The 18992-nt window shown below is 34.7% G+C and overlaps 2 protein-coding genes across 4 annotated transcripts in view; one reads left to right on the forward strand and one right to left on the reverse strand.

The window, feature by feature from the left end:
• Nucleotides 1-7991, forward strand: part of LOC134533760 (ion transport peptide-like) — a 33718-nt gene extending 25727 nt beyond the window's left edge. The window contains exons 2-4 of the mRNA XM_063371398.1: nt 4017-4240; nt 5735-5855; nt 6393-7991. Of these exons, the coding sequence (XP_063227468.1) occupies nt 4017-4240; nt 5735-5855 (345 nt within the window). The 3' untranslated portion in view covers nt 6393-7991. The remainder of the gene's footprint in view (nt 1-4016; nt 4241-5734; nt 5856-6392) is intronic.
• Nucleotides 1-18511, reverse strand: part of LOC134533743 (peroxisomal leader peptide-processing protease) — a 369588-nt gene extending 351077 nt beyond the window's left edge. For 2 of the 3 annotated variants that reach the window (XM_063371384.1, XM_063371366.1), the window contains exons 1-2: nt 18383-18511; nt 13075-13164 (exon numbers count right to left, since the gene is read on the reverse strand). The gene's annotated coding sequence lies outside the window, so the exon portion shown is untranslated. The remainder of the gene's footprint in view (nt 1-13074; nt 13165-18382) is intronic. The other variant, XM_063371375.1, reaches the window with a different exon arrangement.
• Nucleotides 18512-18992: the final 481 nt, after the last annotated feature.

An 18992-nucleotide genomic window follows, 5' to 3' on the forward strand; every position in this document is an offset into this window, starting at 1 on the left:
GCAAAACAGCGGAAGAAGTTTTTCTATCTCTAACACACACCCCACTCCACCCCCCCTTTTATTTTTCGTACGCTCCTGAAGGTGTTCACACAAATCTCTAAAAATATTTCCCTAACTTGTTTCAATGACAAAAATTAAAAATTGCCCTTACAATAAAAAATAAAGTCAATCCAGACTCCACCATCCCCCCCCCCCATGTGGCTGTACTAGTTAAAACAGAGACTCGCATACACCATTTTGACAGTGTGTCTGATTATGCACTGAAACACCATCTGAAAAAGAAAAAGAAAAAATGTTTTCAGAGTCTAGGTGATGACATACCGGGGCATGACATTTTTCCCTTCAAACTACTGACAGTGAGAAATTTCTCTCCGACTTTTCCAGGTTTTAAAGCAAATTCCTTGACTTAGTTTCAACTTCCCTGTCTTTCCAGCATGTGAACACCCTGCTACGGCATGGCGGTAAGAAGTTAGGGAGCGAGTGTGTGAAATATTTTGTTGATAACTAAGGTCTAAAAGAGAATGTTCCCCCTTACCCATCTAAATATAAAAATAACGTTTTGTTTAAAATGAAGCTTAACTGATGTGTTGAATTTAGCTACGATTCCGGTCATATAAAAAAAAATTCTTTAAAACATTTGCGTAACAGACATTATTCGTATTATCTTGAGCAGTTTAAAACCGCAGCTCCCTACTCCTTGTTTGCGGCAACCCATTGACTGTGAATGCTTAGCCAGGATAATCCCGTAAACTATTTATCTTGTTTTATTTTTTCCCACTACGGATAAAAAAAAAATAGGGGGGAATATGGTATTCCATTCTTTCTGTATATGGGCAGAAACGGATCTAGCACGTTCTAATTCCCCCGTCACCACAGACAGCACTGGATAAAATTACTGGGGAAGTAAATTTTGTGGGCTATTTATTATTTCAAAGACGGAAGTGGAATTATTGACTCAGTCTGGATCTAGTATCCAAACTACGTTATCAATATCTAAATACTTAATACATCAAGCACAATCTCGGGAAATCCTGTTGTGTATGATTTATCGATGTAGGTACTAATCCAAGATTCACGAAGCAGCTGCAAAAGGTATATCCACGTGACTGGAAAAGAAAAAGAAGCCAATTTGCACGTTACCACTGCGACAGGTGTGTGAGCGGAGGAGGTTAACTGAGACCGCCGTAGGTGGTCGCGCGCGGCGTGTGGGGTCCGCGGACAGCGCAACCGGGCGGGCGGGCTTGCTTGCTCGCCATCACCCCCCCCCCCCCCTCACGCGTGGGCCCCCGCCGCACCCGCGCTCAGCTCGCGAGGCCCCGTTCACACCGGGAGCCACAGAACAAGGAGGGAAATAAAGAAGTGCGACTCTTACAGTGGAAACTGAAACCATGTGTCGCTATCTGTTGGGCGGGCCCATAACTACCAGCAAATAAAAAATCGGAATAGAGTTTCTCATACAAAGTTTCGTTTAGTTAATACGTTTTTTTTTGGTTATATTAATCGATGCGAAAATACTTAACGCTGTTTTGTAATAAACCGTCATGTAATAAATAAAGGAGTAGGAGGTGCAAAAACTCATTGTGTTACACACCACAAAATTAGTGGCTACCTATACCTAAATAGAGTGAATTTTCACTTGTTTGTTTGCCTGATAACAGCTTTTACATTACTTCTCCTAATAAATTAATGTAGTTATGTCAGCAATATAAATTATGAAAACTACTATCTAGCGGACGGGCCCATAACTACTTCAAAAAAACTAGTTCTTAGTCTCGGTAATAAGTGTTTCTCCCCCATGCCGGGAGCTGCCTTGCGCGCGCTTCCGTGATCGCTCGTCTTCGTATTCATCCGGGAAGGTTTCGTACAAGGTGGATATTTCATCCAACCAGAATGAAGTGCCACTAGTGTTAATATATGTATATATATATATATATATATATATATATATATATATATATATATATATATATAGGAATTGGAGGCATATAAGTTATGTTGATTATTGATAGAGAGACCCGGAATTTTCGCGGATTCGTCTAACGCAAGCATCGCCCAACTGTCAACTTCCTTGTGCGTTTCGACTTGCGGTTCCGCCTTCCATGTTTGAGGTGAAGAGTTCCGAAAACTTTTTAAATGCCCAGACGTTACGTGCACAGAAGGCCACGATGTTATTTTTATTACATACACGAAGCTTTCAATCGCTCAACTTTTTTTCACAGTGATAGAAAGACACACCTTTAAAATCGAATATTACCAATATCACACGTTTTCATGATAAGCAAGAATGAACAAAAGAGGCCCGGGGAAGAAATTAAGTTTTTTTTTTCCTGTTTTTGTAGGGTTGGTGGTGACCTCTCGCGACTTCCGTGCTTTATAAACGACTGTGATTTTCTTGCATGAGTTGCGAGTTGCGTTGTTTATAAACCCGGCCTGATAGCGGAGGATATCACAACTTTTAAAACTAGCTGTTCGAAACGTGACCCCCGACTTCTCTTAGATGCAGGCTATTAATGGTGGCGAAATTAATGTGCTAAGCCTTTCCTTACATGCAACAACGGGAAGATTTTCTGACTGTGACTATCATCCTTAATTACTCAAGCAAGATAAATAAAAATACCTATAACTACTTTAAGTAATAGTTTACGACTTGTGAAGAAAGGGGTTGGAGGGGAGAAGGGTTAAAATTAACAGAAAGCTTTACATGGTGGGAGTCCAAATATCAGACTTTGTTTATGAAAACTCGAGTCTGAATACGAGTAATAAAAAATACATGTTAAGATTCCAAGATGGATCATCGGGGACGTCATAAATCTAACGAGTGGGAAGCGGAAACTCGTAAATTAGTGGAAGCGTTTTTATTTTTCCTTTCACGACGGCGCGTGGGAGGTTCACGGCACAACGCTTGAAGGACTGGAAAGCGATGAGGAAGGTGGAGGGGGGGGGGGGGGGGGGGGGCGGATATTCGCGACCTCCGACACACGCTACGTGACTCGCGGCCGGGCTAGCTTTCACCGCCCGCATCCCCGCGGATTCCTCGCGCGCGAAACTTTCTAAAACACACCCGCCCGCCCGCCCGCTGCGACCGGGAGAAACCCCGGCGTGACGTCACCTCCATCCCCCCCCTCCCGGCCACGAAGCAAAACATCAGTCAAAAAGTGCATGCAGTATTTCTGTTCGGCGAGGAGGGGTGAAAGGAAATATAACCTCTTTGCCCGCTGCTTACTTGTAGGAAATCATGAAAACAAAATTGAAATGCTAGTTACAATATTCGTTTCTTTTTCCCCATTAATTTCCATTACTTTTCACAGAAAACTAGACAAACCAGAAAAATGGAGAGAGAAAAAAAAAAGGTTCGCTTTGGGGCTCTGGGCAGTTGCCCGGATTACCTGGCCCTGGAGTCCTATGCAACACATCCTGTAGGGATGTGTGTCTTTGTGCAACCAGTCGGAGCAGACACAGCGTGGGCTCAAGTCCCAAATGCAAATCTAACCATTTAATTAATTTCAACACACAATTTTCATTTACTACACCAAAATCAACTATATTACTGCACTGTTATCTTACATGTCATGATGATTTTTTTTTCTTCCAATTTCTCGTAATTTCTATTATTTAAGGGCTATTTCTGGAATTTCAAAATCATACCTCCCTAGAAATTATATTACACTTTGTGAATATCTGTTTGAAAAACTAGTGGCAAAACAACAAATGCAATGGAGGTATTGTGTTCAAGTTTCAGAAAAAGCTGTGAAATAATAGTGATGACCAAAAATGAAGGGAAGGGGGGAGGAGGGGGGGGGGGGGGAAGTGCCAAAGTCACAAACTGAAATTGTTAAATTGACAGATGTGGGAGTAGTAGCACTAGCATCATTAACTGAATTGTTGAATCGACAGATGTGGGAGTAGTAGCACTAGCATCATCAACTGCCTGTGTTGATAGCACATAGCTGTCCCTATCGTACTTGGCAACACCGTGACGTGACTGACGAAGGGGCTCGTTTCTCGCTCTGTCGCAGATGTGCTGCCAACAGAGCCGAACAGTGATCGTGGCGATCATCGCGTGCACCTTGGCCGCCTGCGTGGTGGCGATACCCACGTCCGGCCACCCCCTCAGCAAGAGGTCGTTCTTCGACATACAGTGCAAGGGCGTGTACGACAAGAGCATCTTCGCGCGGTTGGACCGCATCTGCGAGGACTGCTACAACCTGTTCAGAGAGCCCTCCCTGCACTTACTTTGCCGGTGAGTGAATATTTCTCCTCCGCGGCTGTTTTGGCTGCACTGGAATACTAAGCTACTATCAATTACCACATTTTGAACTCTGAAGGTGGTTTTGCAATTGACAGTACCAAATTTTTCCTTCTGCATAATCTGTCCGAATGCTCCAACACAGTATGTTATGCAATACTATGAATTCATTTCATTTTAAGATGATATAAAACTACAGATAAAAAATAATTGCCTACATTATAACAGTTAATTTCTGAAAAATTACAGACAGTTAATTTAAAATTATAAATAAATAATGAATTTAAGAAATCAATAAATTTTTACTGCTATGCAACAGTAATTAATACACAGTATGCATATGACAAACAAAAAACTCTTGAAATTAATTATACTTGCTGTTCTTACTGTACTTGTAGTTTTGTAAATAATTCTGTAACCATTATTTGAAGGAAGGACAAGAACACTTAACTATATACATATTTAAATATGACAGTTAATTACAGTTGATTTATTCTGTGAATTTCAATATTAAATATACTTTAATTATTGTAAAATAAAAATCTAAATACACTCAATGCACTGCATTAAAAATTGCATTATATTAAACTTTTCATTTGCTTGTGTTTCCTCCTAAAATTTGAAAGCAAAGCTATCCCGCAACCAATAACTTAGTGTTTTATGTACATTTTTTTGTTCAGCATTCGTTGAAAGAGTAATGATATGCTCTTTTCTCTTTTGACCCTTACTATAGCTCACCAATATTCACTTTTGATCGTTTCAAAGGAAGTGGAATTAGTTCCTGCCATTTCGGATTTTTCCCAATTTTCTCTATAATTTAATTTTTGAGTATTTAACTTTTTTTATACCTTCCTAAGCTTTTATACCTTGTTAAAATCAGATTTTTACTAATAGGCTCCAGTCTCTGGCCGGTGGAAGAAAACAAACAACTATTCTATGCGGGAGACAACTGTCGTAATTACCCTAGTCCACGACTACAGACTTCAGCAAGCCCCAACCTAGGTCCTGTACTATGTCAAGTCAAACAAATTTAATACTGAAGCTGTACTGCGAGCTGTGGAAAAATATATGAAAATCCTAGATGGCAGGGACAAATATTTCAAAACAGCATCAAAGTGTCCTCATTGGTCATATGCCCTGAAAGCATCATACTCATGTGGCGACTATGGTACAAGACTCGCGAGACTCATAGTTCATGAGCAGTGAATCTGTACCCAAGTAGTAGGGATGCCACTGTATTCTTTGTAGGTGGTATCAACAAATTTGACTTTACATGCATGCCCATGCAAGGTACGAAACCACATTTCTTATTGTCAAATCTGGAATGGGCAATGCTTCACATAATGTAGAACTTATTTTCTCTGGGACTCAGCCCAGACATGTGTGTGTACTTCCAAATGTGCCATTACAAAGGCATTCTATTGTTAGAACTATACACTAACCAGTATTTATTTGTAAAAATGTTTTATGTTATAAATTTGATTTCAGGAAAAACTGCTTCACATCAGACTACTTCAAAGGTTGCATTGACGTGCTGCTCCTTCAAGATGACATGGAAAAAATTCAAGGAGCAATAAAACAGTTACATGGGGGAGACCCTGAGGTTTAGGTATTTTTATTTTTTTTTGTTTTATTTTTTTAACCACTTACCCCAATCCTATCCATTTATAACCTCATCACTAACATCTAAATACTAATGTAATTCCATATATGAAGCTGATATATTCAGTTCCATTAATTATGTAATTTTGACTAATAAAATTTTGAAATATTAACTATTTGTAATAAATTGAAATAGAAAATAATTTTTTATATCTTCAATTTAAATAATTTTCACTTCTTAAATAATTTTATAATTCCAAATAATGGTCATAACTAAATTATCTGGCTGAAAATGAATTAAAAGTTTTTCTAGAATAAAAAAGTCTAACATAAAAAAAATAAAATTTTTGTTTTATTTATTTATTTTTTGTTTTATCGTTCTGGTGGGTTTTTATGGAAAGATTGAAAAAAAAGTTTCAAACCAAGTTTTTTCTCAGATGATTCATTACAGCACAGCATTGAGAAGTCTTGTGGATAGGGGCCCTCCCAAGCATGAAAGAGTGTCCTAACATTTTTTCTCATAGTGATTAACTTTATGTTTCAGGTCTAATTGCTTCAGCAGTGCCTATTTCACAAGCTGCTTGGAATCCTTGCTTCTCACAGAAGAAGATGAGAATTTCAGTCAGATGGTCGAGTTCCTAGGAAAGAAGTAAAATATATATGATCGCGTTACGCAACAGGCCTGTCAGTCATCCAACAGCATACACTCTTCTTGTCCACGGAAGCACACGCCATCCACATCTACATATTCTAGTCTTGAAGAAGCAGATAGACAGTGCAACGCATCATGATTTTCTGTTTTATCATCACATCATCATTCCTCTACATGATCACCAAATGATTTAACATCACCATCCAAGTGATATATACAACATTGTCAATGAGTGTCGTACACACAAGCGTATCCGTTCAGGTTTCTTCTATAATGTTTGTCATTAGGTTTTCCATCACATCCAAACAATTCTGATAATTTAAGTATTAATTTATTTGTTGTGTATATTTGTTGCATATGAGAATGAGTTTTGAATGTCATAACAGTAAGGTGCAAATGTATTTAAAACAAATGTTCACCTACTACAAGCACATATCAGGATTCTTAATATGTTTTAAGAAATTCAGAAAGCACCCTATTGTAGGGAAGTGTAGTAGGTGGAGATTGTGTGTATGAGAGTGACATAAATTAACAAAGGTGGTTCTTAGGCAGCTATTTATTATAAGTGTTTCTTGATAGTTTTTGTTTGGTTTCTAAAATAAGTGTGCACTAAAAAGTACAATTACTAGTTTGGTTAATAAGATATTCAGAATTTCAAAGATCAGAAAATTATAATATATATACTGTACATTCTTTAAGCTTTTCATAACAAATTTTTCCTTTGTAGAAAATGCAAAATTACTTTCGAAACCTTTAAATAACCACTACAAGAGTATTTTTCTAATAATGTACACTCTCAACACAGTTGCCTTCATTATAGTTGACAATACAAGTTTTTTTTAACAAATGTAGTTAGTACAAATTGGTAGCATTTTTAGATACACGGTATCATTCCACTGTCAGTATTCCTAAATGCATTGTATGTTTTATGTTGGTAAACTTTATGTAAGCTTTCTCTGAAGAAAAGCATGTATTTATTACACGTTAACAGTATTTATTTATAATTAAGTTCGAGTTGAACTTTAATGCAATGTAAGATAGTTTGCATCAGTTACAAACCAATATTTTAAAAATATTTGGCGATAAATTAGATTTATCTGTTACATGTCAGATGTTATTAGTTCAAACACTAAATGTGTTTCCTAATTTTTAGTGTTGTCATATTATTTGAAATATTTATTTTTTAGATTATAGTAGAGATGAGTACGGGTTTTACTTAGTTTCTATTTCATTTTTAACATTATGACTTCTGCTTGCCAAAATGTGTTTGTTGAATGTTTAGCAGTATTTCATTAGCACCTTAATTCTCTTCATAATTGTAACATAATACTTTGATTTATTTATTGTTTGAATGATTTATTTTGAAAAATGCTTTTTAATACCTTTTCTACCATGTAGTTTCTTAGAATCTATAAAGATTTATTTTAGATTTTTGTTATAAAACTGGAAACTTTAAATCACTGGACAAATTAAATATCTATATCTGAAGGACCCATGTTGTTTTATTTTACTCCTTACACCACTATATTACAAAGAACAAACCATACAAGTTTGTGTGGGCACTGAAATTTCAAAAGAAAAAGTGGTATTTACATACTGGCGGAAATTTAAAAAAAAAGGTAATTCCTTTCAAAAATCTAAGTTATTCACTCTAACAACACAAATACAAGGATATAAAAAAAACAATGTCCCCTAGCAAAAGCCCAAATATTTTTTAACATCGTATTTTTTAGTAGTGTCTGGATGAAAATGAGGTTAATTTAAATGAGAATGAACACATTATAAAGAACAAGAAAGATTAAATGGATTTTATTGAAAGCTAATATCCATCATTTTCTAGGCTTATATAATAACTCACAAACATAATAATAATGGTTAATGGATTTACAGCAACATGCAATTGAAAAAAACTAAATATTTTAGTTATTCACTTAATTTTAACTCACTTATATATATTAACACTACACCTGTGGTGAATCAAAATAATTTTCCATAATTAAATGGTTATAATCTTGCATTTATATGTGACACTGTGCAATGAAATTAACTTGTAAATAATAACACACAGCAACTCAGCTATCCTTAGTGTGACTTACCAATCAAGAACTTTTAATAGTAAGCATTGATGCTGTTGAACTCTCATCACTCCCAAACCTGCAGTAAACCTGTGTTCCGATGAGGTCATGCATCTGCAACCAACTTAAACTTTTGTCCTGTGAAACAGTTGAATAAAACGGGCTGCAGCTACACAGCTTCCGAGTTCATTGACTAAGCACGTTCAAGGTACGTAAGTATAAAAGCTCTGAAAGGCAACATTGGCAGTCTCTTGACGTCATTTGGTGTACACTATGGGACTTATGGCATAGTGACAGCACAACACAACTACAGCCTATAAGTACCTCTAACTATTTCTCCACTCCCTGCGACAAAATGTTTGAACATACCAATGTATCCTGAAAATACTCATTCCAGCCATCATCACACTAAAATATTTCTTCTTGGTGATGGGACAACTAATGAATCTAAGTGAAACATTTCCTGAATGCTGTTGGTGAGAAATAATTACAAGAATTTGGATTTTGAATAAGTCGTTATTAAAACTGTATTAACAGGATGTCTAAAGATCACGGAAGTCACAAAATAAACAGAAACGATGCTGAAAGTCAGCCTTTTGCTAACTTAATTTTTTTTTACGCCTGGGCAACCGCCAAGGGTTCTGCCACTATTCAGGCCCTGCACCGCACCAGGCCATTTCATTTTTAATTTCATTGTTGAAAATATGGACGTTATTGGAAAAAGTAAAATTGAATTTTTTTCTAATATTAAAGTTCTGGTTAATTCATTTTTAAAATTCATGATTTTGTACAAGAAAATCTTGCTTGGATTTTATTGCCTCACATAATAACACAGTTTTACTGGAATTTGATTTTAAGGATTTATAAAACCAACCTGAGAATAATTTATCAGGACAGAATACAAAAATTTCTCAAGATAAATGAGCAAAAGCATTGTTATAATTTACGTCCTGGATTGGCTTAAAAATCTTTCTTTTAAAGAGTTTATTTTTCAAATTTTCTAGGGGAGGGCCTGGTGGGTATTACATACACCCCTCAGCCCCCTGGTAAGACTTTCTTCAAAATATTATGCCCCTGTAACAGCAAATGGCTCACGGCCATGCAAAGGATAAGGCCGTCACGTAGAAAAAAAATGTTCTTTCCCGTAAATAATACATCTATCTTGATAAACTAAAAAAGAAAACTGTGATGACTTTGGTAGAACAATTCGCTGCCTTTTTGAACAGCAAGGATACCATCCATCTATTCGCCATAAACAAATACAGGCCAGACGTCTTCAACAGACCAAAATATTTATTATTCTATTCCGAATCCCCTTTAACTAACCAAAACTGACAAAAAAATATCTTCAGTCATTGCCGAAAAATTAAAAAGGTTTTAAATTTCATATTTATGCAACTGGACTAAAACAATGAGATAAGCCTTTGTGAGCTTCAAACCATTTACAATTGATTAGTTCCAAAATGTAGATAAGTTTACAATTATCACCTATTTGACCTCCTCACGAAAGAAGCATTCTTCCAATGCTACCACAGGCACCATGGTATCAAAGACGGGTGTGTGCTTCTTAGTATAAATAAAATGAGGATCACAATGCCAAAACACCAGGCTGAACCTTCTTAAGTCTTTCCATAAGAAGTAACAGAACTAAAATCAGTAAATCTGGGAAATTACTTAAGTAGTGGGGATAGGAAAGTGAAGCACTGAATGAAGTGTTACACGTAGAGTCTACCAGTTAAGAACTGCTGAGCCATCTCTATTGTCTCTGTGATCATAATGGTGTAATCTAGTGTCCAAGCAGTCAGGCAGTGGTTGAGAGAAAATGCAAGTAGTAGTCAGGTCAGGTGCAGTGGTGGAATTTATTGGTGGGAGTGAATGAGAGTACCTCAAGAAAACCCACATCTAGTCAACGATGGCCATACTTCCCCTTGTGTAAAAATCCAGGTTCGAACCCACTCGTAATCAAACTTTGTGGGAGGGAAGTGATCCCTATCACACACAGTGGTCCCTCTTAAAACAAGACCGGACACTGGTAAAGTACATAGCTGAATGTACTGACCAGTTGTGTCCCAACAATGGGCTAGTAAACTATGATGGTAGCATCCAAAACTTCACCGAGATGATAAGGTTACCAATAAGTATATTTCTCTGCATACCGCAGCGACAGGTTCAATGAGCCGGTGGCTGACGAACCTGTGGTGATCGTACCCTGGTTCCGTACAGTATCCAGCGATTGCAAGAAGTATGCCGAGGATTTCAGCGGGGAGCAACTACTGTAGCCAAGCTGGTCGTGAAAGCAAAGAAGACAGAAAGTGCTAAAAAAAAGTGGCAGACCACTTTCAGAAACACATGAGGAAGCATCTGTACTGGCAGCGATTTCTAATGCCCTTTTCAGGTGACACGGTTGTCATGCATGTCACTGTTATTAAAATAACTCTTGGTGCTGCTGATGTGTAGTGTAGGGATAAGCCCTAATGGTACTGAAAAAGAAACAAGTAGTATTCTAAAATGTTGCATTAAAATAAATAGACATTAACTATATTTATAAACAGATTTTTTGTTGCATTGACCATTAGGGTTTAATAAATTGACGACAGCATTAAAGAAAAATAGAGACAGTTTGGGACAAGTAACACAAAGTGAGAGAATGGGACACATTCTGAGAGGATAGATGGTAATTTGAATGCTAAGTCAAAACAATTTTAACTGTTCTACAAAGACTAATCAAGTTTGAGGAGAAGCTGGTAATTTCTATCGGTTCATAGTGCAAGGCTTCGATTAATCAATAAGAGTTTAGAGGACAAAGATAGGAATACTATGTATATAATAGTAAGGACAGTTAAAACTGTGTACAAGGAGAGCTTTGTAGATTAATAAATTTGTAGATTACTTTTAGCTGTACGGAGAAGTGGAATGCCAAAAAAAAAATTATATTTTAAGAGATAAATCAATTGTATCCCTGGACAGGAAATACAGGTTATCTGAAGCACATATAATGAAACAGATGTGCAGTGTCACACAAGGAAAAATAATATATATGGCAATACGAAAATGTAACAAACTTGTACACTGTCAATTTGTTAAATCATACTTTTGAAATAAACTGCTTAAAATTTAATCCAAACACTAATATTATGAATAATTTATTTATCATAACCTTTTATGCACTGAAAGTATATGGTCAAGAGTTCACTTAACCAAGAGCCAACTATAGATAAGGTAGATTTATACACTACAGATATCTTATAAGATGGCTAGAAGTACAGTAATGTACAAACAAGCAGCAGAGAAGGTGTGTGGAAAAGCCATAATTAAAAAGCTGGGATTGATCCATCCATTACAAGTTATAAATAGATACTCAAATTGTCATTTAAAATAAAGTACTATCCATATAGAACATGTCAATAAAGCATTATTTAAAGATTTTAATAAATCATTTTTAGTAATTTTTCTGACTATTAATGCTGTAAGTGGGACTGTTAAATATGAGTTTTATGATGATTCTGATGAGTGTTTTATTTTCATAAATTTTACTGCTCACAAAAACAGTGTTCTTTAAACATACTAAGCAATACATTTTAAGTAAATGACCAGAGATTACAAGGGCATCCAATAAAGATATTATTTTGAATAAGAATAACCAGTAAAATTATTTCCCAGTTGTCTGAAAAAAATATGCTTGTTATTTGTTATATGTTAGAACAAACACTTAGCCACAAAATATTATCATTTTTAATCTAAGTACCTGAAAATTAGTTCAAATGACAACTATAACTGGAATTATCATGCTGGTTTTGGTGAAGTTATTGGCACATTTGAAATCTGCATGTAGTTAGATTGGCATAGTCACCCTTTCAGAGAGGTAGAAATATAAGTAAACATAACAGTTGAATTATTACCATAGACTTAAGCAAGATAACATTGGCTTTACTCACATGCCTCACCTTTTGCAACTTCTGCACTTTAAGGTGTATTGGGTGTCCTACATAAAATATAAAATTTTCACTTAAGAACATTATTTGTTATGGATAACCTAAATTTAAGAGCTAAATTACGAAACCCGGTATAAATATTCATAATTCCTGCCCACCCACACCTATTTACACGGAGGTGTGGATGTAGTTACACCCCATCAGTCGTATGTGGTTCAAATAACTTGAGTGCTACTTCCCGAAAAAAGAACGCTTGGATACTGTTTGGTAAGACAAGTTGGAGAAAATACACCATATGCGAACAAAGCCATAGATTACAAGATGGAGAAAGTACACCATATATGAACCAAGCCATAGATTACACTGCATCTATTCCCTTTAATAGCTTACAGTACAAAGCAATGATTAGTACATGTTAATTGTCATACATGCTCATTACTCAAAATAATTTTCCCATGGTAAGGCAATACCTATATACTATTTAGGCACATAACACTTGTACAATATGAAAAGTTGCTGTAACTTTTAGTTAGTCAAATGAAAAATAAAATAAAACAAATAGCTTACGTTTCTTCAGTAACACAGAATTTCTCAACCTGCTCCGCACACAGCAATATAAAACAACGCGGTGGTGCAAAATTGCAAAACAAAAAAAACCTGGAACACATGAATCAAAATTCTGTGATTTAAGAATAACTTAAGATACAGAAAAAATTAATTTGGAATTTTTTATAAGCTTGTTAGGCTGTAACTAATATATAATCATAAAAATTAATTTGAAGTGTCAATATCCATTCATGCTAATATTTTCATGTCCCCTCTAGACTGGGACAAAAACAAACTGTGATCCATTAAAAAAAAAAAAAAAAACAGCTTCTAGGAACTACGCCACTGTCTACAACTATGCCCTATAAAAATAGTTCCTCAAAAAACCAAACAAAAATATCAATCAGTAAAACCTGTAGGCTTGCTAAAACCTAAATGAAAAATAAATACATTTTTAGTAAAGAAACTTTTGTGCTGTAAAAAATTGAATGTCAATTGTAAACAGTTATTCACAAAAAAATTTGCAAACAGTGATACAAGTTTGAAATTAAATAGGTATACTAAATTTCTTGGCTGAACTTACAAAACAACTACTCTACAAAAACATAAATTATTCTTGATTTTACAGCACAGAAGTCATTGTATGTACAGTTTATTATAATTTTAATATAGGCCTACATTTTATCACCAAAAAAAATACCTTTCCAAATTTACAAAATTTTACAAATATCATGAGAAAATAAAGATCTTTAATCATATTAATATGCAGAAACAATAGTCATTTAAAAAAGCAAGTGCAAGGAAAAACTCTTTTATACAAGCAGCTTGTATAATACCACCAAAACCTAGCTGGGGTTCGAAAATATAAATTTTGTTTTTTTACTCCCCAATAGAAATAGGTACTTTTATACTTATTTACGGTACCAAGTAAAAACTACCAACATAAATTAACCCTTTGAACTTTTTAAAGCCAGGCTTGCCATCTTTAAAACTTTCTATTACAATCCTTTGATGAGTCTGGCTCTCTGAGCTCGTAATCATGTAACACTGTTGTATGCAACTTGATTCAAGGAATTGGAAAGCCAGACTCAACAAAGAATTGTAACAGGAAATAAATGATGGCAAACTTGGATCGAAATAGGAGTTAAAAGATATAATACATTATCATAAAATATGTTGATTATCTTTAATTTGAATAAGGCCTACATTACAAGAGATAGTAAAGCTCTAAGAATTAAAATTTGAATGGGAAAGTAAGCAACATTACATAGAAGCATCAAAGAACTATTCTCTTCAAAAAGAGAACTAATATTTGCTACTATAATCCACACATATCAGCATATACTTACACGATAGTACAAGCTGAAGGTTTATTTGTACAGTGCACTGGGTATCATACCTGCTTTACAACGAAAACATGATAGGTTCGATTTAGTTTATCATAGTCACACAAACTCCATATGTCACTACCAAACCATTAGCTACATTTCCATACTGTGAAACCAAATAACTATCCTGGACTTGGATTCCATGAGTCACACACCAGCTTATGACTTTTTTCACACACACAGAGAAGCACAAGAATTGTAAAGCAGAAAACCATTTAAAAGTAAATTTCAAATTCAGGTATGCTGTGTCAAGTGGATCTCACTTGAAATCTCTTCTAAGCTTTGAACATGTTCATTGTAAAGTTAATATCCTGAGACTCACGCTATTAAATGTCACAAATTAATAAAACCACCAGCCCTATGACAGGAGCAAATACAAAATTTCATTCTGGAGGGGGAGAAGATGGAAATTTTCTTTCTGAAATCTGCCATTTGCTTTCAAATTATTTCCATTATTTGGTGGGACTGATAGTTTGGTGATGATTTAGGGGGGCATTTACCTTCCTACCCAGCATATTCCCCTTACCCTGGATGGCTAACAAACATAAGTAGTCAAATTGTTAAGTCTTTGTCTTATTTTACAAATAATTGACTTCTAACATTACTAAAATTTGATCAAGATCTTACAACAGATCTCTTGAATATACGGGATCCAAGTTTATCAGACTTATGTCCCAGAGTTGTGGGTTTAAATTGCATCCTTGGCAAGAACTCTTTAAGAATATAGTAAGGGTGTAAGGTGTCCGCCAAAATAATAACAATCTAATTATATTAAATGTTTTTCCATTTTGATAGCAGAACTGCCTAAACTCACATACGAAAATGTAGGCATACATATCCAAATATATTTCAAAGTATGCTACAATCAAAATATATGTCCAAAATAATGGCACAGCAAATGTCGGTTAAAAAATTATCTTGAAATACAAGCTATTGCCAAAAAAAAATCTAAATAAAAAAATAAGAAAAAATGGTGCCTTAAGAATTGAAGCAGTTGTGTAAATGGAAAAGAATATTTGAAGACCTCTCTATTTAGAAAGATGATAGAGCATATTCTACTATATAATCCAGCACAAATATTGGAAAGATTTTTATTCATTTATATTGTGTAACTAATAAATTCTGAAACCAAGCATAGAAAAAACCACAATATACAAAATTTATTTTCAACACGTACATAAATAAACAAACACACAACGTGTAGCATAATTTACTGGTACATATTCTTTTTACACAAGCTAGAGTGATTTATAGAACAAAAAAAAATCATATACATCCCCTCATAAATATAACTTGACATTGTCCGGGCTTCAACCCCACAGTGCTACATAACCCTCAACACCCTTCCCATCCTCATGGCTCTTCCCATCATGACATCATGTGACCCCCCCACTAACTTACGTAAGAGGGCGCATCAGTCTGGGCATTGTTCCTCATATAAGCTAATTCATATTGTAAACCTTTCTTTGTTGCCCCAAGTGTTGAGAGTTTTTTTCAGGATCCCACAAAAATTCTATATGATAACTTTATTTCAATTATCTTTACCAGTGGAAAGGACCTGAACTTGCAGAAGGCCACCAAGGAATTTATAATTTTGAATAGTAATTTTTACATATTTTTTTTTTGTTTAAATAGCTGTGTAGTGATTTTAAGAATCTAACTATCTTTTTACTTTTATACATTAACGGCACAAATTTTAATGATGCAACCGAAGTTTAACTTGGCGTCAGTATGCTGCACAGCATTCCCATCAGCCAGCAATCGCCTCAGTTGCATTGCATCACCAACTGAAGTAAGATGCCTTCCGCTCTACAAAGAGTTCCAACTTTTGTATCTCAACTGAACTTCATCATACCAGTACACTTAAATATTTTAATCATTTTCGGAGATTACGTCGTGGGTTCAACTGTTTAGTTAGTAATTCCATTTAAATCCGCTAGCTGGAGTAATGTCAATACCATGATAAACTTTATCCAACCACAAGGTGGCTCTGAAATAGGAAATTTTTGATATATATATATATATATATATATATATATATATATATATATATATATATATATATATATATATATATATATATATACATACATATATATATATATTTTTTTTTTGAGATTTTTTGGTACAAAATCTTTCCTAAAAACTGGAAATTGTTGGTCATTTTAGATTTTAGCGAATGTTTAGTGAATTTTAATTTGTAGGCTAACTTGGGAGTATGAGCGGCATGTGACGCTATGGCATGTAATAAATATTAAATGATCACGTGTACTTCTTCCTGTGTTCGTCCACATGCTGACCACTTACGACAGCGAGATCGGCATATGGAATGTCTATGAAAGCCCATTTTAACATATTCTAACTGTGCCCGATGCTGACAGCGAGGCAAGTCTTGTCGCATCAAGGTAACTGCGTCAGGGGGATATGAGTCAAGTTCTACACAGGCAATGTTATGTCCTGAGGACAGTCTCCACCAAGTCAGTAATATGGTAGTGCCAATTGTTTCCGCAGTCAATAACTTGGGCAAATATTTCGACCATGAAAAGCTACTGTGAGGAAATTATAAGTTGTACACAATATTTATGGAGTCTGGATCAATTTCCATAATCACAAAATTTCGTACATTTTACCTCTGCACACTTTTTCCCATAAAAACAACAGCAATTCCTGAAAGTTATTGTCATATAAGTATAAAATTTTTTGTGACGTAAGTTTGGAAAACTTATGTAGCAACGTCAATTTTTAAATGGCCACATTTAATTTTCAACTTACATTTTGGTTTTTGGGGTTTGTAATTTTCTTTACAATTTGTTTTAATGAATGTATGAGTACACTAAATCAGAAAAAAATAACCATTTTAAAGGCAATCAAAAAACATCTATGTATAGTTCATTTGTAATATAAAAAAAATGAGAAAGAGAAAGAAAGAGAGAAGTTACTAGACTTGTTCAAACTGGCAGATTTTGTAAACAAAATGATCATGAGAACTGATTTTGTATACATAAAAGGTGACATAAATATTTCGTAATTGAAATTTTTTGTATTTTGTTATTTACTTGACTATACTTACAATATAACCAAAAAAAATCATGAATTAGCCATGGTGGTTTTAACCTTCATAGTAAACATTTTATTGATTTAAAATTTTGAACATAAAACCAACCCAGATTGCCTGGAGTGATTTAGAAAAATCATTGGAAACTGAAATCCTGATGGATGGAGGATTTGAAACCAAGTCTTACTTCCAAAATTTGAGACCAGTGTATAGCCACTATGCTACCTCTCTCTGTCCAGGTGTAATAGTAATTCAAACCTTTCACCACTCTTACGACCTTTTTTTTTAAATACTTTTTACGGAAAAGTGGCTCTCCTTCAGAATGACTCCAAACAAAAATTAAATTTGTGCTTAACAAGAATGTAAATGTTACCCTCCCAAAAACCCCATATTTGTGCACTTGTCCCATAAGAATATAGGAGTGGAGATGACATCAGCGCCACAATGTTGGTAATGTCATCAACAATTATATGAAAGCACCAAATACTGTGGTCCTACCACAATATGGCCGACCTCTGCAGTGTAGTCAGATGCACACCGGCTTATGGTGCGAGAGGTTCTGGGTTCGAGTCCTGGGTAAGGCATGGGTGTTAATCTACGTACGGATATTTAATTGATGATATAATAAAAAAAGTTTCGACTAAGAAAAGGCATCAAGTTCTGGCTGTGGGCGGAAGCCAATAACTATTTAATCAATTAAAAAAAAAAAAAGACAATATTTGGTATTGCGTCGTTAACAACTAAATTTCACGGAATCATTTGGGCGTATAGTGCAGGAAAGGGTCAGTCATTTGTTGATATTAAATAGGATCCAATACGAATTAACAAATGTTTGTGTTTGTGAATCCAATTCCTAAATTGTATTACTTATTTGTGAATATCTTACGTTTAGTCGAATATTCAAAAAAACTCACTCGTCAAAATAACAAATTTATCGTCCACAACAACACTATTACATGGTATCATATGATTCTAATTGCACAGATAATAGAGTAATCTTATTCACACCCTACAAGCAAATATTTGCTACAAGTTTACCAATATTACACGGAGGTTGTCCAAAATAGCTCTCCGAAAGTAATCGATACTTACCGAGGTAGCGATAAATAAAGCGGGAATTTTAAAGTTATTGTTTATTTTAATTAAATTATAAACACTACAATTTGATGATCTTTTCAAAAATTGTATGTCGTATTATATACTATTTAAAAAATAAAGATAAGTAAAAATGCTTGAATTATTTATGAAGAACAAGCACATTTAAGTGAGTTTAAATATATTCTTTTGCTGTAAAGAAAAAGCAAAATTTGTAATTGCCTATGATATCACATATTAACTCAGTAACGAGAAAATGCATGTGTTCTCATGTTTGAAACAAAATTATATTAAACTCGCACACGAAATTTAATATAAAATTCTTTGAAATAATTTCGAGTGTGCTAAATGTACGAAAAGTATTCATTTTAGAGAAAAACTGTAAAACTTTACCCCTTCTT

This window comes from Bacillus rossius, chromosome 1 (genome assembly GCF_032445375.1).
Source record: "Bacillus rossius redtenbacheri isolate Brsri chromosome 1, Brsri_v3, whole genome shotgun sequence".
Classification (NCBI taxonomy): Eukaryota; Metazoa; Arthropoda; class Insecta; order Phasmatodea; family Bacillidae; genus Bacillus; species Bacillus rossius.